Here is a 21,276-nt window from a genome sequence, read left to right on the forward strand (position 1 = left end):
CAAAAATGGGGTGGGACTTTACATGTACCTTGCAGGGTCTAATAAATGCACATAACAAAAAGGCTTAAAAAATAAACAAATCTTTAATTTCAATATACAAATGGTTAGATTTAGATTTAGATTTAACTTTTTTTAAATCTAACCATTTGTATATGGAAATTAAAGATCTGTTTATTTTTTAAGCCTTTTTGGTATGTGTATTTTCTAGACCCTGCAATGTACAAATGTAGTCCCACCCCCTTTTTGTTCTCATTTAATAATTGATTTACACCCCAGAGGATCTCCACAATCTCCTGGGCTTATAGTGTAATGCAACAAAAATGTAAATTGAAGTGCCACACCACTGCTAAAAAGTCCAGATACGACATCTTTTCCTAAAATTGTATATCTGAACAGAGTTCAGCAGTGGTGTGGCACTTTAACTTACATTTTTGTTATATTACTCTTGTAACTGAGACAGCTGACTCTGATCCTGTTCCATATACTACAACCCCAGTAAAAATTTAAAACACTTTGCTTATTGCATTAACCACTTCAATTGCCTTCTTGCCGCTGACTTCACATCTTTATTTTTCAAGCTGTATATAAACGGATTGAGGACAGGGACTGCGGCTGTGTTAAACAAAGAGAATAGTTTGTTGGAGTCCAAGGTGTCAGTTGACTTTGGCCTTAGATACTGGCAGACGAGACTCACGTACAGAATTATAACAACAGTGAGGTGTGAGGAACAAGTGTAGAAGGCTTTGCGTCTTCCAGTGCTTGAATGTATGTTAAGTATGGTGGCTATGATGAAGATGTAGGAGATGAAGGTAAGGAGGAAGGGGGTGAAGCTTACTACCAAGAGCCCCTCAATGAATATTATGAGCTTCAGCAGGGTGGTGTCACTGCAGGATAGTTTCATGATTGGCAAGATGTCACAGAAGTAATGATTGATAGCATTTGACTTGTAGCACGAGAATCTAGATATTGCCCACATGTGAGGTATAACTTCTACAAAACCCAAAACCCAACAAACGATGGCCAAGAGAACGCAAACTCTGCTGTTCATGATGATGTGGTAGAGCAAGGGGTTGCAAATGGCAATGTAACGGTCATAACCCATGGCTGTCAGTATAAGGAGCTCGCTGCATGTCAAAGTAGAAAAGATGTACATTTGTGACATGCAGTTGGCAAAAGAAACAGTTTTATCTCCAGACATGTAAGACAAAAGGATTTTATGAAGAGTGATTGTCAGGCAAAACACATCAAGGAATGATAAGTTGCCCAAGAAAAAGTACATTGGGGTGTGAAGACTAGTATCCAGGCACACCAAGAAGAGGATAAACATGTTACCAGTAACTGTAACCAGATAAATGAACAGAGCAAAAAGAAAAACCAAGGCCTGGAGCCCTGGAGCATCAGTAATGCCTTTGATAATGAAATATTTAATCGGAGTGTGGTTCCACACATCCACATCTTGAGAGGCATCTGACATCTGGAAGAAGAAAACCAACAGACTTTGTGAGTAAAGGCGTAATTATAGCAAACATTTTTTTTTGTTTTGTATAGAACACAGAAGAGTTAGACTCTGTATAAATGTGGAGAGGCTCCTGAAACAAGCTGCTACATTCTTGTGTACAACTCTTTTTCTATTTTTTAAGAACCATGGGAAGTACAGTAGCTTAGCGGTTAGCACTTTTACCTTGCAATAATGGGATTCTTGGTTTAAATCCCATCCAATATGGTGGCTAAATTTCAGACTACACCTTCACCATCAAATAAAATTATTTGCAACAAAACTCAATTGAAACTTGACATATATCGGAATCAGTTGAAAAAATGCTTTGTAGATCTAAACATACTTTCTATATGAAAGCTAACAAACCAGACATCTTTTTGGCCTTAGCATTAGGAAAGACCAATTATACCCCAAAACCCATCCGTTTAAAAATAACTAAAAGATGTCTATACCAGTAATCCATTAAAAATTCTTAATGTATTTCATAAAAAACTTTCTGAACTATACAAGGATACTAATACATTCGATCAATCTCACCTGACTACACTTTTATCCACAATTCATCTTCCTTCACTCTCCCCATCCCAACAGGAAACTCTAGAAAATCCTATCAATGAAATAGAACTGCAAGTCGCTATAAAATCACTCAAGCTATGAAAACGACCAGGTATCGAAGGCCTCTCAGCCATTTACTATAAACCTTTCATGCCCCTACTATCTCCTCTCATGATTGAAGTATTTAACTTCCTCCTCAAAGCCCTCTATTTCTGAACTGAATCACTCACTGCCTCTATTTCTATGATCCCCAAACCTAACACAGATGATACTTCTTGGTCTAATTATAGACCGATATTAATCCTTAATGTAGATATCAAGATATTAGCCAAAATTCTTGCTTCAAGACTTAACCCCATTATAGGCTCTCTAATTCACAAAGATCAAACTGGATTTAATCCTTTAAGACAGGCTGGTGACAACATACAGTACATGTTGCCGAGAATGTGTTTTTAGCACGACAGCATCGCGCTGATTTTCGGCGACATGGTGCCGACGTCTCGCACTCGCTGGAATAGACAAAGCACATTCCAGCAAGCGCGTCATAGAAGCGACGGGAGATCCGACTTGGATTCCCGCCAATTCTAGCTGCGGCATTTGGTATGCATTCCTGAGAGGGAGAACTCCACGCCAAATTTTAAATAAAAAACCGACATGGGTTCTCCCCCAGGAGCATACCAGGCCCTTAGGTCTGGTATGGGTTGTAAGGAGACCCCCCCTATGCCGAAAAACCGACGTAGGGGGTCCCCCTACAATCCATACCAGACCAGTATCCAAAGCACGCTACCCGGCCGGCCAGGAAAGGAGTGGGGACGAGCGAGCGCCCCCCCCCCTCCTGAGCCGTACCAGGCCGCATGCCCTCAACATGGGGGGATTGGGTGCTCTGGGGCAGGGGGGCGCACTGCGGGGCCCCCCCACCCCAGAGCACCCTGTCCCCATGTTGATAAGGACAGGGCCTCTTCCCGACAACCCTGGCCGTTGGTTGTCGGGGTCTGCGGGCGGGGGGCTTATCGGAATCTGGGAGCCCCCTCAAATAAGGGGGCCCCCAGATACCGGCCCCCCACCCTAAGTGAATGAATATGGGGTACATCGTACCCCTACCCATTCACCTGGAGGCAAAGTGTAAAAGTAAATAAACACAACACAGGGTTTTAAAATAATTTATTAGTCTGCTCCGGGGGCCCCCCCTGTCTTCTTTAGCTCTTTTAGCAGGGGGGCTTATTCTTCACCGCCGTCTGGTTCTCTTCTGCTCCCCGGGGGGTCTTCTCCGCTCTCCCGGGGTCTTCTCCGCTCTCGGGGGGTCTTCTTCTATCTTCTCCGCTCTCCGCTGTTGACTCTGCGCACCCCGGTTCTTCTCCCACTCTCCGGTGCCTTCTCCTTCAGGGCTGGCCGCCGCTACTAGCAGGTGGCCAGCCCACTCTTCTGTGACGTCTTCTTCTTCTCTTCTTCTCCCTTCTTCCGATGTTGACACAACGCCTCTTCTCGCTGCAATGACGGGTGCGCGGTTTGCATCTGACTTTTATAGGCCTCTCTTATGATGTCACAGTCCCATCATGCTCCGGTACCTACCCACGTGGTACCAGAGTTCTCCCTCTCAGGAATGCATACCAAATGCCGCAGCTAGAATTGGCGGGAATCCAAGTCGGATCTCCCGTCGCTTCTATGACGGCTTTGTCTCCATCGCGGCAAGCCAGCTCGGCTGGTCAATCTCGCCGAGAAAGGGAGCGAGATTGACACAATATCGCGGTCACCTACTGTATGCTACACTTTTAGCTCATGTGGCTCGTACTCGCCAAATTCCAACATGTTTCCTTTCAATGGACATACGAAAGTCGTTTGATTCATTTTCTTGGCCTTACCTACACTCTATCCTTAGTAGATGGGGGTTCGGTCCTCATTTCCTGAGATGTTTTACAACTCTATATCAGCATCCTAAGACATATATTATCGAGATTTAAATCTGACCAATTTAACATTGAAAGATGTACTAGTCAAGGCTGTCCTCTTTCCCCTCCCCAACTCATTAGATCCAATCCAGACATAAGAGGATTAGAATTAGGTGGTTATCATCATAAGCTATGCATGTTTGCAGATGATGTCCTACTATTCCTTATCTCATTTATAACATTATTATAAATGGGAAAACATTGCTGGAAATAACAGCAGAGGAGGGTTTTTTCATGTGAGGCCTCGTACACACGACCGAGGAACTCGGCGGGCGAAACACATGGTTTTCCCCGTCGAGTTCTTGTTAGGCTTGTCGAGGAACTCGACGAGCCAATTTTCTCCATTCCCGTAGAGGAAAAAGAGAACATGCTCTCTTTTTGGCTCGACGGGTTCCTCGACAGTTTCCTCGATGAAAAATGTACACACAACCAATTTCCTCGGCAAAAAAACTCTCCCACCAAGTTTCTTGATGGATTCTGCCGAGGAAACTGGTCGTGTGTATGAGGCCTGACGCTTTGCACTGGGTCGTCTCTCTGACATTTTTCTTCAGCAAGTGAAGGACGCCTTCACCTCACCATCTCACTGCTTATGAGAGGACTGCAGCAACAGAAAGGAGACTACTTGTAAGAGGACTTTTAGAATTCATCCGGCACGCACTATTGCGAATGCGCATACGCGCGGGCAATTGATAGATTCTCATACGTGCTAATGCGCATTGCATGGCGTGCACACGCAGGAGGGCGCCCCTAGCCACAATTGGCGCCAGACGGCCTATTTAAAAGATGTCCTGACTTCTGACAAGTGCTGACTGGTCTTCAGCTGTGTCCTGATAATCTGAACTCTGTTAAACCCGGCTTGATTCCTGTTGCTGAACCTTGGCTTTCCTTGACCCTGCTTTTGGACTCTGATTACTGGTTCCTGATCCTGGCTTCCCATCTGACCTTGCTCCTGCCTATGCCTTGTTACCTCGCTGCCCGCCTGTTACTGAACCCGGCTATCCCTGTGACCTTGCTCCTGTCTTCTGCTTGGCTCACCGCTGTCTGTGCTGGCTATCCATCCTATCAGCTTTCCTGGGTCCAGTTCCTTAATGGATGCTTTGCCTGCACCTCCAAGCCTACAACTCCACTTACAAGTTCTGCACGCAACACCTACAGGCACTTGTGTTCCTCCTCAACCTACCCACCATCTGTCCACCTTCAGTGGAGCTTGGGTTGGAGATACAAGGGAGGCCGACCCCGTCATTCCAGACTCCTACCAGGTACATGACACTACTACATTGTGCTATATATATCATCCGTGTCTACTCTCTGCGGTCTGCGTTTGCTGTGTATCCTACAGCAGTGAGGTGAGCTGCTTGCAGACACAGAGGTGTATCACTGAAGAATTTATGTGTACAATACTTCATTTTTTTGGTGGTAGGAGACACTATCACACAAGAACTTTTAGACATTTGTCTCAGCAAGCTTTGGACCTTTACTTTTTTTGGACTTTATGATTTGGACTGTGTGTTTATTACATGCACTGGCTACAGTTTTTTTTGCATTTGCTCATGCTGATTTATTAAGTGTATCACATATTCACTCTGTTTCACAGCTTTATTGTGGTAGATTTTTCATTCACCATTCATTTCCACTTTTTCTTTTCACTGGCTGAAGGACAGCCATCCACTTTCCTTGTCCCTTCACAGCGCAGACACCATCCCCTTATTTACATTTGCACGTGTTTCTTTGAATTAGACCAGGGATCTCCAAACTTTCCAAACAAAGGTCCAGTTTATTGTCCTTTAGAATTTAGGGGGGCCGGACTATGGGCAGTGGTAGTGGAAATTTTCTTGGCATCAGTGGGAATAAACATTGACACATTTGGTATTAGGGGGAGAAGCAGCGCCCCTTCATTGAGAGGGGAGGAATAATACCCCATCTTTGGGAGGAAGAATGCCCCATCATTAGTATTAGTTATCAGTGGGAGAACAGTGCTCCATTATTGGTGTCGGTTGGAGATATTGTGCTTCATTGCTGGTGTCAGTTGGCAGAATAGTGCCTTGTATCTGTGGGAGGAGTAGTGTCCCAAGGGCCAGATAAAGGCAGGCAAAGAACTGCATTTGGCCCCAGGGCCGCAGTTTGGAGACCACTGAATTAGACTCACAGGTGTCTTGCATCAGTGCCCCCTAGAGTTAGTTTGAGACAGTTCCTTTATTTACAACATCAGTACCAACTCTTCTAGATATCCTCTTCAAATTTGAAGAAGTATCGGGCATTAAGATAAATCCTCACAAATCCAAAGCCCTTAATGTATCCCTACCACTCAATATCCAAACCCAATTAGTTAATTCCTTACCATTTACAACGACATATATTACATATCTAGGAATTAACCTTGCAGCTTTATGCAACAAACTATCCACCAATGCTAACACAACTTAATAAACTTCTCATAAATTGGTTAACCTTACCTAGAGCATGGATGGGCAGAATTGCAGCAACAAAAATGTCTATACTTCCAAAAATACTATACCGTTTTAGAGTTCTTCCCATCACGATACCATCACATTTTTTACGAATATTACAAAGGAAAACTTTTCAATATATATGGGGTAAGACGAAACCCAGATTACCTAAACCTACTTTATTTTCTCCTAGAATCCGGATGGATCGTAACTCCCCCCGGCGGAATGCAAATTCTGCGGCTAGGGGGAGTGTACAATTTAAATCAGGCGCGTTCCCGCGCCGATTTAACTGCGCATGCGCCGCCGGCGAAAAAGCCCAGTGCGCATGCTCCAAATGACGTGGCTAGGACGTCATTGTTAGCGGCGGGTACGTCAATTGCGGCCATCGGGATTCCCTATCGACTTACGCAAACGACGTAAACATTTTGAATCTCGGCGCGGGAACGGCGGCCATACTTAACATTAGCTACCCCTCATATAGCAGGAGTAGCTCTCCGCCAGAAAAAGCGGAACGCAAACGACGTTGAAAAAGAGCGACGGGCGGGCGTACGGACGTGAATCGGCGGTTCTCCTCATTTGCATATGCGACGTGTAAAACAAAGCGACGACACCTAGCGGCCGGCGGGAGATTACAGCCTAAGATTCGACTGGTGTAAGTCACTTACACCAGTCGGATCTAAGGGAGATCTATGCGGAACTGATTCTTATGAATCAGTCGCATAGCTCCGACCATGGGATCTCACAGATCCGACCGTCGGGTCTCACAGATACGACGGCGGATCAGGAGATCCGCCGGCGTATCTATTGATGAATCTGGCCCAGTCTGTCTATTTGGGACAGATTGAAAACGCCTTTTGGCCTGCAATCTCGCCACAATCCTCTATTTTCATTTCTTAATAACCCATCATTCCATACAGCCTGGTACCCCCCCAGCCTCCTTTTCAGCTTGGTCAAAGAGAGGATTGACTTGTGCACATCATTTTTATACATTCAAATCTATTACTTAATTTCCAACTTTGCAAAAAAAAATTGATATTCTTATTATGGAAAACTTTAGGTATCTGCAAATGTAAAACTTTTCTACGAATAATGCACCATCAGACGTGACATCCCCAAATCTCCCTTGAACAAGCCTGTAAAACTGATCCTCATAGGCGTGGACTCATTTATGATTTCTATAACCAATTACTTTCACACACCACTTCCTCTCCCCTAACCTATACCAACAAAGGGGAAAGAGACCTTCAATTACAACCAGATGACATAAATTGGACCCAAATCTGGCAAGCCACCAAATCAGCCTCACCGAATATAGTGGATCTTGAAACAAACTACAAAGTGCTCACTAGGTGGTACCTGGTTCCTGACAGAATTTCAAAATTCTCTCTACAACATCCTTCCCACTGCTTCCGAGGCTGCCTTACCCAAATGCATATATGGTGTGAATGCAAAATAGTCAAATCATTTTGGTCGGAAGTGTTTCAAATCCTTAACACAATGTTCAACACTATTCAACCGCCTGATCCAGCTACAGCACTCCTGAACAGTAAACCCAACACCCTATCATATCGTCAATTTAAACGAATGCTCTTCGTAACCACAGAAGAAAAGCAGACAATTGCAATAACATGGAAATCTGACTCACTATGTATTTTATCCGTCAAAAACAGGATTACTCAATCCATGATTCATGCAAAAACAGAAGCAATCTTTCTTGACAATATATCCAAATATGAAGTCTCGTGGAGGTGGAGACCGTGGTTTGAGAATTTCCTACCTCCGGGTTTTGATAAAACATTGTTGTCTCTATGAGGGAGTTTTCCCTATAAATATCCTCTCTGGAAATATTCCTCATTCTCCAATCTATTTAAAGGTTCCCTTACCTCAAACTGGTTTAGTTTTACTTTATTTTTCTTACAAACAAGTTTAACCAATCAAAACAAGGGTCATCCGAGATAGTTAGAAATATAACTTAATCTCCAGATAACGCCAAGCCAAATAGCAGGAACTTGGCCATGGAATAGTTCATTCATTTCTCCACTACTTTAGGTTATATTGACCCGCTATATCAAGCAAACGCTATCTTCTTCCATTTTCACTATAACTAAATATTACCTTTTTATATTCTCCTATCTTGATTGTATATGATTGTTATTGATGATAGCTAGAATAACATCACTAAATTGTTATGATAGCTGAAATGTTACACTAAGAAATATTCCTTACATTTGGTTCTATATACTTCATGAGAGAAGCATAGTTATAACTGCTTTTTTTAATTTTATTATTTTCATTGTATTGTACTAATATGAATGGTACTATTCTTATGACCTTTGTTATGCTTTATAAAAACATAATAAAATATTCAAAACAAAAAAAATATATATACCTGTAATGCCGCGTAGACGCGATCGGTTCGTCTGATGAAAACGGTCTGGTGGACCGTTTTCATCAGACGAACCGATCATGTGTGGGCCCCATCGGTTTTTTATCTATCAGTGAAAAAACTAGGAACTTGTTTTAAAATTATCTGATGGTTAAAAAAACGATCGTCTGTGGGCACGTCCATCGGTTAAAAATCCACGCATGCTCAGAATCAAATCAACGCATGCTTGGAAGCATTGAACTTAATTTTTCTCAGCACGTCGTTGTGTTTTACGTCACTACGTTCTGACACGATCTGTTTTTTGACTGATGGTGTGTAGGTACGACTGATAAAAGTCAGCTTCATCGGATATCTGATTAAAAAATCCATCAGACCATTTTCATCGGATGAACTGATCGTGTGTACAGGGCATAAGAGTAAGTGAAATTGGTTAAAATAAGCAGTTTTTAACTGTAAATAGTATTTTTGCTTAATTTCTTTAATAAATCCGAAAAGCCCTAATGAAGGGGTCATTTGAATCTAACATGTTAGTATCCAGCATCTAGAAAGGTTTTGTAGCGCTCCCCTTTAGCTGGGATGTTGGGTAAATTTAGTTGTTGGCTTTACTGTAGCCAGTGGATCAGTGATCTATTACGTACAGTATCACACAAAAGTGAGTACACCCCTCACATGTTTGTAAATATTTTATTATATCTTTTCATGTGACAACACTGAAGAAATTACACTTTGCTACAATGTAAAGTAGTGAGTGTACAGCTTGTATGAGGCCTTGTATACACGACGCATCGTTTTCCTGGACGAGTTCCTTGTTAGGCTTGTCGAGAAACTTGACAAGCTTTCTTTGCGTACACACTGTCAAGACCAAATCTCCTCGTTTTCAAACGCGGTGAAGTAGAACACATACAACAGCAGGGGAAGTTCGATTCCACTGGCACAACCCTTGGGGCTGCTTTTGCTAATCTCATGTTACTGCGTGTTAAGTAAAAGTTTGGTAAGAGACAATTTGCACTTTTCAGACTGTTACAGCGTGACAAATGTGCTATCTCCATTACAAACGCTACTTTTACCGAAGGTGCGCTCCCGTCTCATAGTTTTGAGCATGCGCAGGTTTCTTAGCATACACACAATCGTGTTTCTCGTCGAAAACCAGCCCGACGAGGAACACAACGAGGAAATTGAGATTCACGTTGAGGAAAAAGAGAACTTGTTCTCTTTTTTCTTTGTCGAGTTCCTCGACAGTTTTCTCGATGAAATGCATACACACGACCACATTCCGCGGCAAAAAAGCTCTGCCACCAAATTTCTTGATGGATTCTGTCGAGGAAAACGGCCGTGTGTACGAGGCCTAACAGTGTAAATTTGCTGCCCCCTTAAAATAACTCAACACACAACCATTAATGCCTAAACCGCTCGCAAAAAAAAATGAGTATACTCATAAGTGAAAATGTCCAAATTGGGCCCAAAGTGTCTATTTTGTGTGGCCACCATTATTTTCCAGCACTGCCTTAACCCTCTTGGGCATGGAGTTCACCAGAGCTTCACAGGACTGGAGTCCTCTTAAGCCGCGTACACACGATCAGTCCGATGAGAATGGTCTGATGGACCGTTTTCATCGGTTAACCGATGAAGCTGACTGATGGTCCGTCGCGCCTACACACCATCGGTTAAAAAAATTATCGTGTCAGAACGCGATGACGTAAAACACAACGACGTGCTGAAAAAAAATGTCAATGCTTCCAAGCATGCGTCGACTTGATTCTGAACATGCGTGGATTTTTAACCGATGGTTATGCTGACTAACGATCGGTTTTGACCTATCGGTTAGGAATCCATCGGTTAAATTTAAAGCAAGTTGGCTTTTTAACCATGGTTAACCTATGGGGCCCACACACGATCGGTTTTGACTGATGAAAACGGTCCATCAGACCGTTGTCCTCTGTTTAACCTATCGTGTGTACGAGACCTAACACTCCTCCATGACGACATCACTGAGCTAGTGGATATTAGAGACCTTGCGCTCCTCCACCTTTCGTTTGAGGATGCTCCACAGATGCTCAATAGGGTTTAGGTCTGGAGACATGCTTAGCCAGTCCATCACCGTTACCCTCAGCTTCTTTAGCAAGGCAGTGGTCATCTTGGAGGTGTGTTTGGAATCATAATCATGTTGGAATTTTGCCCTGCGGCACAGTCTCCGAAGGGAGGGGATCATGCTCTGCTTCAGTGTGTCACAGTACATGTTGGCATTCATCACATTTTCATCCAACCATTGAGAAACATGAGGAGGGTCTACAGAAAGTGCTGCAAAGACTTCATGATGGGGGTGAAACTGCCTCTAAAGAAGTTCCAGTTCTACCAGCCTTCTGTCACTTACCTCAGACATGTGGTCTATGTTGAGGGAGTGGCCACTGACCACATGTATTTGGAAGCTGTTCTGCTTCAGTCTGAGGTATTGCCCAGGGGACGGGAACAGAGATGTCGATGCCTTGTCAAAAAGGCCATACAACCCTGAGACTCCTCCAGAAGAGTGGACACAACTAACGTCAGAAAAGATACAAGCCCTATGCTAAGGAGGAGTAGAGCATTGGGCCAGAAGAGCAACAGGGGCTGAAGCCATTGTAATCTCAGTTGCAGGGGTCTCAAAATATTACTGTGACCGTTTACCCACAAAGGGACTTCCAACCAGAATGGTTGATTTCAGGGTCCTCTCTGTACATGATTTACTCATATTCATGTTCGGGAAAGAAACCTGGCTGCCAGTTGACCTAGCAATTGGCTAGTTCTCGGAATAAACCACTGCAACATACCACAAGGGGTATTAGATTATTTTAGGAAGAATCTGAAGTTAGCACTGAAGAAGGCTCAGGTGGCCTTCTTCAGTGCTATTTGATCTGAGAGTAAGAGTGCAGGTGCTAATAAATCTGGATGTACCTGGAAAACAAAGTTAGCTGATTGGTGGATATCCCAGCACTATGTCATCTGTGTGAGCAGTTGCCCAGATTGCTGGAATAGCAAATTCGCCCAGAAGGAATAACATGCCCATTAAAGACCTGTGGCACCATAATGCCACTAGCAGAAGCAGTCCATATACCTAAAAAAAATGATTTAAAGCCTGCTCAGACTGTTTCTCAAAGGCAACACCCAGCATCCAAACCTGAGTCTCTGCCATCAGATGCAGATGAAGGGGAAAGTAGTGAGGAGGACGATGCCTACATTGACTGGTTGCGGCCATCTACACACTTAGAGACTGCCATGCCTCCTTCTCCCCGGTAAACAAACATAACAACCCACAGGCCTGAGGCTCCAGAATTTATGCCCCAGACTCATTCATTGGAAAGTCAAGAAGGCCCTCCAAGTTCCTTGACTGCAGAGGATGAAAATACTTCTCAACCATCCACAGAACCAGAAGAAGAACCAGTTAGAGAGGGGCCATCCAAACCAAAAAAGCAGAGAGTAAATCCAACAATCTGGCCACCTCAAAAGGTTTACGATACATTTAATAAAAGTCCTAAAAAAATCATTTTCACCACTCAAAGGTGGAAAGCGACTCAAACTCACCCTCTGACACATCTAGGTGGGCCATTCCAATATCAGTAGTTTATGAAAAAGACAAATCATCTGGTTTTGTGTAAATGTTTGCCTTTAGTTGTTTATCTAGGGTAATTCAAAGTTATAGACACTATATGCCATTGGGCTCTGTCCCTTCTTTGGGGACCAAAGATTTCTTGATGGGGTAATATGTAGCCAGATGCCGGCTAGAGAGCAAGTTAGGACACTGTGCTGCAGCTGTTCTCTGTCCCTCTTGAATTATCAACCTGAATGTATTTATATCATTGTACCTCCACTAAGCAGGGGAGAGCTGGCAATCAGAAGAGTTCAAGAGACTTGAATGTTACTGCACTAAATCTTGGAAGATGTGGATCACTAGAGGAGATATGTTGTGGGAGGCAGGGAGAACTCTGTTTTTTTTCTAGGCTTCTGACAGAGTGACTTCATCTTGCTGTGAGGAGGACCGGAGTGGATGTGTGACAACTTGACTTCAGCCTGTCGCGCAGGCGCAGCGCTTGCGCAATCGGAGCCGACAGAAATCTCAGAGGCTGAACAGCTGTTTACCAGCTGTAGACGGAGCATGCCCAATTAACACGGTGCTCGCTCCCGATGCTCGGGGCTGGTTATACACGCCGCTCACCGCTCGCACTATACAGCAAGGGGCGGATGCTTTTCTCAAAGGGGTGGATATGGTTAGAAGAGGCATGATGGCCAGTGCTTTATGATGGGCTTTTTTGAAAGGGGCGGATGCTTTTCTGAAATGGTCGGATCTGCATCCGGAGCGAGCGCCGTGTTGATTGCGCATGCTCCATCTACAGCTGATAAACAGCTGTTCAGCCTCTGAGATTTCCGTCAGCTCCGATTTCGCATGCGTTGTGCCTGTGCAGTCCTGGCTGGACCCTATCCGATAGGGGAACCATCTCAATAAAACACTGGCATACCCACATAAGGTTTTGTAAACCAGGCCCATTGGACTGACATAAAACCCAGACAACTAGTATTTTTATGAAGAATGTTTGGCAATAGCAGCCCAAAAATTTCCTTGAAGAAGGTTTTGCTTTAAAGAAAAAAAGATAAAAAAAAATAATGTTCTATGTTTAAGCAAAAATTCAGAATACACTTAGAATAATAAGAAAGGAGTAATGTCAGGAAAGGACGGGATTATGTCTATCACAGGAACGGGATACCACTTACCTGCACAAATAAATCCATTGTGCGCTTTTTTTCAGTGGGGAGTTTCTGTTTTATAATCTTACAGGTGAGATGAAAGGTCTCTGTAGATGTAAATATTGAATCCCCAAAGAGCTGGTTAGTAAAGCAGAGCTCCCATTGCTAAATGTAGACTGTGTAATGGGAGGAAAACTCAGAAAACAAGGGATTTACTGTATGAGCAAATGTTCAATATGTTATGTCCCCTTGAGGAGAAAAAGGGGCAAGGGTTACAGTGATCACAAACATCACACAATACAAGCAAATGACTGTAAAGAAAAAGTAGAACTCCAACCAAATATTAAACTTTACAGCCGGATGTAGTCAGCTCTCTCAAATATTTAGGGATTGGAGTGACGGGGATACTAGAGACTATATTAATTTGAATCTTAAACCCATTCTGCAGACATTTAAGCACAAGTGTGCTAGTTGGGTCTAAATTACCTCTATCGGTTATGGGCAGGGGTAATCTAATTAAAATGGTATGAGCTCCCCAATTACTGTATATTCTGCATAATGCTCCAGTGTGAATACCCCATTATTGGTTTGACCGCATAGATTCCCAATACAGAGCGTTAATATGGAAAAATATTACAGTACCCCAAGGACCAGGCTGTTTCTCATTCCTTTACGTCAGAAGTCTCAAACTGGCGGCCCTTCAACTGTTGCGAAACTACATGTCCCATCATACCTCTGCCTGTGGGAGTCATGCTTGTAACTATCATTTTTACAATGCAACAGCTGGAGGGCCACCAGTTTGAGACCCCTGCTTTACATACTTCCTGGCTGCACAGTTGCAGCACCTTTCTGGATGAGACTTGTCGGGGACATTATAGCACTCCAGGACCTTGTTGATTAAATAAATCTCTTGTGGAGTATTCGGCAATGTCCCAAATGGAAATGGGGCTCCCGGAGGTTTCACCAGATTGCCCAACTGTGCAGCTATTTGTTGAACTTTGGAAGGAGCTTAAGAAGAGAATGGGCATGACAGTTTTTTTTTAATGTACTCCTATTTGGCGTAATAGATCATACCCTGAATTAGCGAAAATTCCAGGTCATTCAACATGGGGTGGCTGGAATTAAATATCTCTCCCAGTTGTTTGATGGGTCGACCATGAAAATGTTTTACCAAGTGCGACAGGAGTTCCCTCTACTACATAATAGCTACTATATGTACTTACAAGTGAGACATGCCATGAGGATGCAGGGAAGATGCTCAATCGTGCATTTAGCTGAGTCTGATTTCCTCCACTCGGTACACGCTACTTCAAACAAAAAAGGCATTATCTCAAGTATGTCTCATATACTGACCCAGGATTTGTTATCTTGCTGGGAAAATGGGAATCTGATATTCGCCCCATCAATGGGGAGAGTTGGATACAAATTCTGGCTGCTGGTCTGTTGGTGTCGGTATCGGCAGCACAGAAACGATTGCATTTATTTATCCTCTATCGTGTTTACAGAACTCCTATTCAGCTGCACAAGTGGGGTAGGAGGGACTCCCCCTTGGGTCCGAAATGTCAACTACACCTAGGCACTCTAATACAGGGGTCTTAAACTGGTGGTCCTCCAGCTGTTGCAGAACTACAATTCCCATGAGGAATTGCAAAGCTGACAGTTACAAGCATGACTCTCATAGGCAGAGGCATGATGGGACTTGTAGTTCCACAACAGCTGGAGGACTGCAACTTTGAGACCCCTGCTCTAATACATTTGCTTTGGAAATGTCCAAAATTAGTAGACATGTGCACTGTCGAAAACTTTGTTCGCTTTCGTTTCATTCCTTTTGTTTTTTCCTTTTTTGGGTCATTCGTTATGATCGCAATTCATAAAACATTAGCAAATTCGAAAAAAATGTAAATTCAAATTTTCGGAAATTCAAAAAAATTCCGAAATTGGAAAATCCGAAAACCAGAAAAAATCGAAAATCAGAAATAATAACTAACTAATAATAACTTAAAGTGGAGGTTCACCCTAAAAAAAATTTAACAATAGATTGGGCCTAATTACGGGAAGCAGAATCGGGTGTTTTGTTTAAAATCAATGCAGTACTTACCGTTTTAGAGATAGATCTTCTCCGTGGCTTCCGGGAATGGGCTGCGGGACTGGGTGTTCCTATTTGATTGACAGCCTTCCGTCCGTCGCATACAGCGCGTCACCAGTTTCCGAAAGTAGCCAAACGTCGGGGCGCAGGCGCCGTATAGAGCCGCACCGACGTTCGGCAACTCATGACGCGCTGTATGCGACCGTCGGAAGGCTGTCAATCAAATAGGAACGCCCAGTCCCGAAGACCATACCCGGAAGCGACGGAGAAGATCTATCTCTAAAACGGTAAGTACTGCATTGATTTTAAACAAAACACCCGATTCTGCTTCCCGTAATTAGGCCCAATCTAGTGTTAAAAAAATTTTTTTGGGTGAACTCCCGCTTTAACTATTACTATTAAATTAAAGGTATTGGAATTTCCTTTCAAATTTGGCTGTTAGTGAACGTAACGAATACAAATCTATCCAAAGTTACAAGTTATCCAAAATAACGAATGCCACATTTAAACAAATGGAACGAAACAAATTAGTACTAATAAATAACAATATTAATAATAAAAACGTTTTATTATTATTTATTATCAATTCGCTCCATTCCATTTGTTAAGATGCGGCATTACTTCGGATAATTCACCAACAGTCAAATTTGAAAGTAAATTCCAATACTTATAATTTAATAGTTAGTAATAGTTAAGTTATTATTAGTTAGTTATTATTTCAGATTTTCAGATTTACTTTTTTTTTTTTGAATTTACGAATTTTTGATTTTACCAATATTCGGAAAAGTTTCTGAAATGGGATTTTGTTCATTCGGATATTTCCAAAATAACGAATTTGTCTAAATTCGTTAAAACAACTAATTTGGAACGAAACAAATTACACATGTCTAGAGATGAGTGAGATACTGGCAGAAAGTTGTCAGGGACAGTAATAGAATTTATCAGTTACAGCTACAACTGAGCCCTGTCAATTAACTAGACTATTTTATCTAGCTAGAACACGGATACTGGTACAGTACTGGCTCTCGCCTCAGACACCTACGTCACACCAATGGATACAACAAGTTAATGGTATATTGATTAGAGAGAAAATGCATATCAGCATAGGAATGCATATGGCAAATTCACCAAAATCTGGCAGGAGTGACTAGAGTCCCCTGCGGTAGCTCCGCCTCAGTTAGTCCGTGATAGATTACTCCAGATGTAGGAGAGCGGGTTGTGGAGACCCCAGCTGCAAATCTTGTACAATTAATGGGATTGTAGAATGGTGGTAGACACTGTGGTAGAATGGTCAGCTGCACCATATACTTGCAAAGCTTGCTTTAAGGATAGCAAACAATTTATAAGTTAGTTTTAGTTTATTTCAGTTTTATGTTCTGTTTTTCTAGAATATGTCAATAATGAACCCGACTGTATATTGAAGTTGTAGAGTATGGCCCGGATTCACATACATCGACGCATATTTATGCCGCCGTGGCATATCTCCTTTACGCTACGCCGACGCAGCGCAGAGAGGCAAGCACTGGATTCACAAAGCCAGTGCTGCCAAATCTGTGCTGGGTTTCCTAGGCGTAAGCCGGCGTATGTGGAAGTGGGCGTGAGCCATGCAAATGAGGCGTGACCCCATGCAAATGATGGGCTGAGTCTCAGACAGATACAAATAATGAACGGCGCATGCGCCGTCCCGTGGACACATCCCAGTGCGCATGCTCAGAATCACGTTGGAACTACTTCCTAAGATACGTCGGATGGATAGATGGCTGAGCATGGATGGATGGATGAGTCCCCGAATTGTCACAGATCAGCGCTGTGGGCAATACAGATACAGCCCACAGCGCTGCTGGTACCCGATCTCTCCCCTCTCGTCTCGCACTTTACCGATCGGTACGGAGAGGGGAGAGAGGAACCGGACATGGCACGGGGCAATCACATGGTAAATGGCCACTGTCAGGGGCCATTTACCGAGATCCATGATGCGCCATGTCCCCTGGACCCGGAGGCGCGTAATGCCCCGTGTACACGATCGGTTTTCCCGTCTGAAAAAAGTTGGATGGTTTTTCTGATGGAATTCCGCTCAAGCCTGCCTTGCATACACACGGTCACACAAAAGTTCGGTGAACTTTTGACTGCCAAGAATGCTGTGACGTAAAACAGTGGTCATCAACCTTGTCCTGCAGGGCCCACTAACAGGCCAGGTTTGCAAGATAACTGAAATACATAACAGCTGATATAATTTGCTCCTCAGTGATTGCAGTATTCTAGACTGCATCTCCCCAAGGTAATACATAAAACCTGGCCTGTTAGTGGGCCCTGCAGGACAGGGTTGATGACCACTGACGTAAAAGACTACGACGAGCAGAGAAAATTAAGTTCTATGCTTCTGAGCATGCTTCGGAATTTTGCGCATCGGAATTTGGACACGCGATAGGAAATTCCGATCGGATTTTTTCCTGATGGGAAAAAAGAGAACCTGCTCTCTATCTTTTTCCAGCAGTTTTTCCGTTGGAAAAAGTCTGATGGAGCATACACACGGTCGGGATTCCCGATCAAAAGCTCTCATCTGACTTTTTCCAATAGGAAAACCGATCGTGTGTACGGGGCATTAGAGCAAGATCCTGGTAGGACGTTATAGTACACCCTCCCAGAGTTATTCGACCGCCCTGTAGCCCTGTTTTCTGGCTATGGGTGGTCAGCAAGTGGTTAAATACTTTTCAATTTATTTATATGCAGAGCACCATTGTGTATAAAGTAAATGGTATCAAGTATATGTATATATTATAATACTTAAATTAGGAAAAAATTATGATTTCATAATGGATACATAGAAGTGAAATGAAAACTTATGTGATACTTATCCAGATATCCTTTGAGGATTAACAATTACAACCTCAAAATTGATCTCTGGATAACTCACAAATATGTAGAAAATGGCCCATAATTAAAATAAAGGTACAAAAAAAGATGAAGATAGCAAGTGGTTTTATTTTCCTGGGAGCCAAATCCACACTATGATGAGAATAACAAATCTAAATTTAACACAGGTATAAAAATATGTCCCAGGTAGGGCTAATTTAAGTATATTCAATTTTATTTCCAGGACACCTGCTTTTACTGTCTCCTGGTTCATACATCTAAACAAGCTCCTAGAGAACATTTACACTGCTGTTTTTCAGTAACCACCTCAACACCGGGCACTTTCACCCCCTTCCTGCCCAAGTCATTTTTCAGCTTTCAGCGCTGTCACATTTTGAATGACAATTGCGCGGTCATGCAACACTGTACCCAAATGAAATTGTACTAATTTTTTTCCCACAAATAGAGCTTTCTTTTGGTGGTATTTTATCACCTCTGCAGTTTTTATTTTTTGCGCTATAAACAAAAGAAAAGCCTCAAATTTGAAAAAAAAGCAATATTTTTTAATTTTTGCTATTATAAATTTCACCCCTAGTGGCTTGGGAAGGCGAGGATGTCATATGACGTTCTCACAGAATGAGAGGCTTATTGTCCCGCTGTCATTTGACGGCGAGCGGTAGTCTAGTGGTTAAAGGAGGAGGAATGAACCTAAGACCAATGCCATTGATATCTTTATTAGCAGGGGCAGTAAGAAAAAAATGTTTAATCTCGTTAGTATATAGTCAATTTATGGCAAACTATCAAGATATTTTAGATAGCCCAGGCAGAAAGGGTTGGAAGCTGGATCTGGGGGTTGTACTGGAGGAGGAATGGCAAAATATCCTGAAGAGGGCACCGTTGGTATCTTTATCACCTACACAATGTTTTTTTTCACAAGAAAACCTACATAATGTTTATCACGATTGTTTATTATATACAGGACATATAGGACTCCAGAAAAGTTATATAAGTAGAGGCGGAGGGAAACTCCGGATTGTCCAAGGTGTAAGCAATCCCAGGCAGATCTGCTCCATATGCTTTGGAAATGTCCTAAACTGGTCAGATATTGGCAAGAGGTGGTGTCCACAATTAATGGGGCCTATAATACACAGAATTGGAACCCAAAACTTGTTTACTGGATTATCTTAATGAAGAGCTATATCCAAGGGAAATGTCCATTTCAATTGGTAGACTACTATTTATCGCCCGTGGGCTAATAGCTAGAAAATGGATGTCTTCCAGTGTGCCAGTATTTGAGGAAAGCCATTTCCAGTTAAATGAGGCAATACTAATGGAACGACAGGTTTATCATAATAGGGGTACACTGGATACATTAGTTAAGCTGTGGGGTCCTTGGCAAACAACTCCAGGCTTGGCTTCATTCTCTTCGATCCCAAATATAATAGTATAGAACGAAAGAATGGAGAGTGTGTAGGTAAAACATGGGCTGGATAGGGTGTGTTAAGCAGTATGGGAGGAGAAGGTGGAGGAGGGAGGTGATAGGGAGGGGTCTTTTGTTTGTTTTTTGTTTTGTTATGTTTCGTTTTGCTTTGGTATTTCGATTTGTGGTATATGGTCAATGAAGGGGATTGTTTGAAATAAGAATTTTAAAATATATACTCTGCAAAATCGGTGTTAAATTTGTTATATATATGGATATTGTAAAACTGGTAAATAAGAAAATTTTGAATAAAAAAAATAAAAATGGCTTTGGTACAGCAAGACATATTCTGATCCAATGTCAAGGACAATACAGAGGGATCAAGCTATTTTTTTGGACTTCCTACGGAAAATACAATTGTTTATCAGGTGAGCACTATTGTTTCATTATAACATGGGACTTAGATTTAGCATTCTTACTCTAGATAGTAAGAAATACTTTGATAATAATGTGTCCATTATGTATTGTAAACAGCGCTACTGTTCTGTCCTCTACTGAGGATATACAGTTCGCCAAATGACCACTGAGATTTTAGGAAATAATGTTGCAAATAATTATTAGCAATCAACAGCTGGCCCTCAGAGAGTCCAGTCCTCCGAGGACTACTCAGTCCTCCGAGGACTAAAACACGCTTTCATAGAACCTGTAAATATGCAGAGCTGCAATCACACATTGGCAGGGGATCTATTCTATAGTATAAAGCATGAACAATTCAATAGAAACCAATGTTATAGTATCTTTACTGCAAGTGAGTGATCATTAAAAACATGGAGTTTTAAGGAACTCTGGTTCACTGAATGTCATAGTTCCCTTTCTCTAGACTTTCCATCAAATTGTCTTAAAATATTCTCTTTCACTTTGTCACTAGTCCTCCAAGAAAGTACATTCCCCTTTCTGCTCTAGAATTGTGTGCTTTAAAAACTGCATTGCTTTTTTTTTATCTAATATGAACCATTTTTGCGCCTTTACTAGAAAAAAAATAATGTCCAGACTTTAACACTGTCAAAGAACCGTGGGGAACATATTCCAAACTAACAAATCAAAATAATTTAATTGAAAGTTTAACATGTTTTACAGAGAAGAAACCATCAGTTTTCAACCCTGAAAAAGCTACCCCTTGCACCCTAATGATTGTCCCAACAATGGCTACAACAACGAGCATTCAAATATAAACATTAGCCAATAGGAATTAATATAAATAATGGGAGTAGTGGGTGTACATATCTTACATCTTATATAAATTATATCCACAATACAAAGAGGTGGACCACATAATATGCGCCTGCCATGAATAATATGACATCTGGATAAA

The 21,276-nt window shown here is 42.3% G+C and overlaps 1 protein-coding gene across 1 annotated transcript; it reads right to left on the reverse strand.

Moving 5' to 3' along the window:
- Window positions 1–465: 465 nt before the first annotated feature.
- Window positions 466–1,474, reverse strand: LOC120914624 (olfactory receptor 8D1-like). The gene has a single exon (XM_040325307.1). It carries the CDS (start codon window positions 1,472–1,474, stop codon window positions 518–520), a length of 957 nt encoding a protein of 318 aa, XP_040181241.1. The 3' UTR covers window positions 466–517.
- Between the last annotated feature and the right edge of the window lie 19,802 nt (window positions 1,475–21,276).

This window comes from Rana temporaria, chromosome 9 (assembly GCF_905171775.1).
Source record: "Rana temporaria chromosome 9, aRanTem1.1, whole genome shotgun sequence".
Classification (NCBI taxonomy): domain Eukaryota; kingdom Metazoa; phylum Chordata; class Amphibia; order Anura; family Ranidae; genus Rana; species Rana temporaria.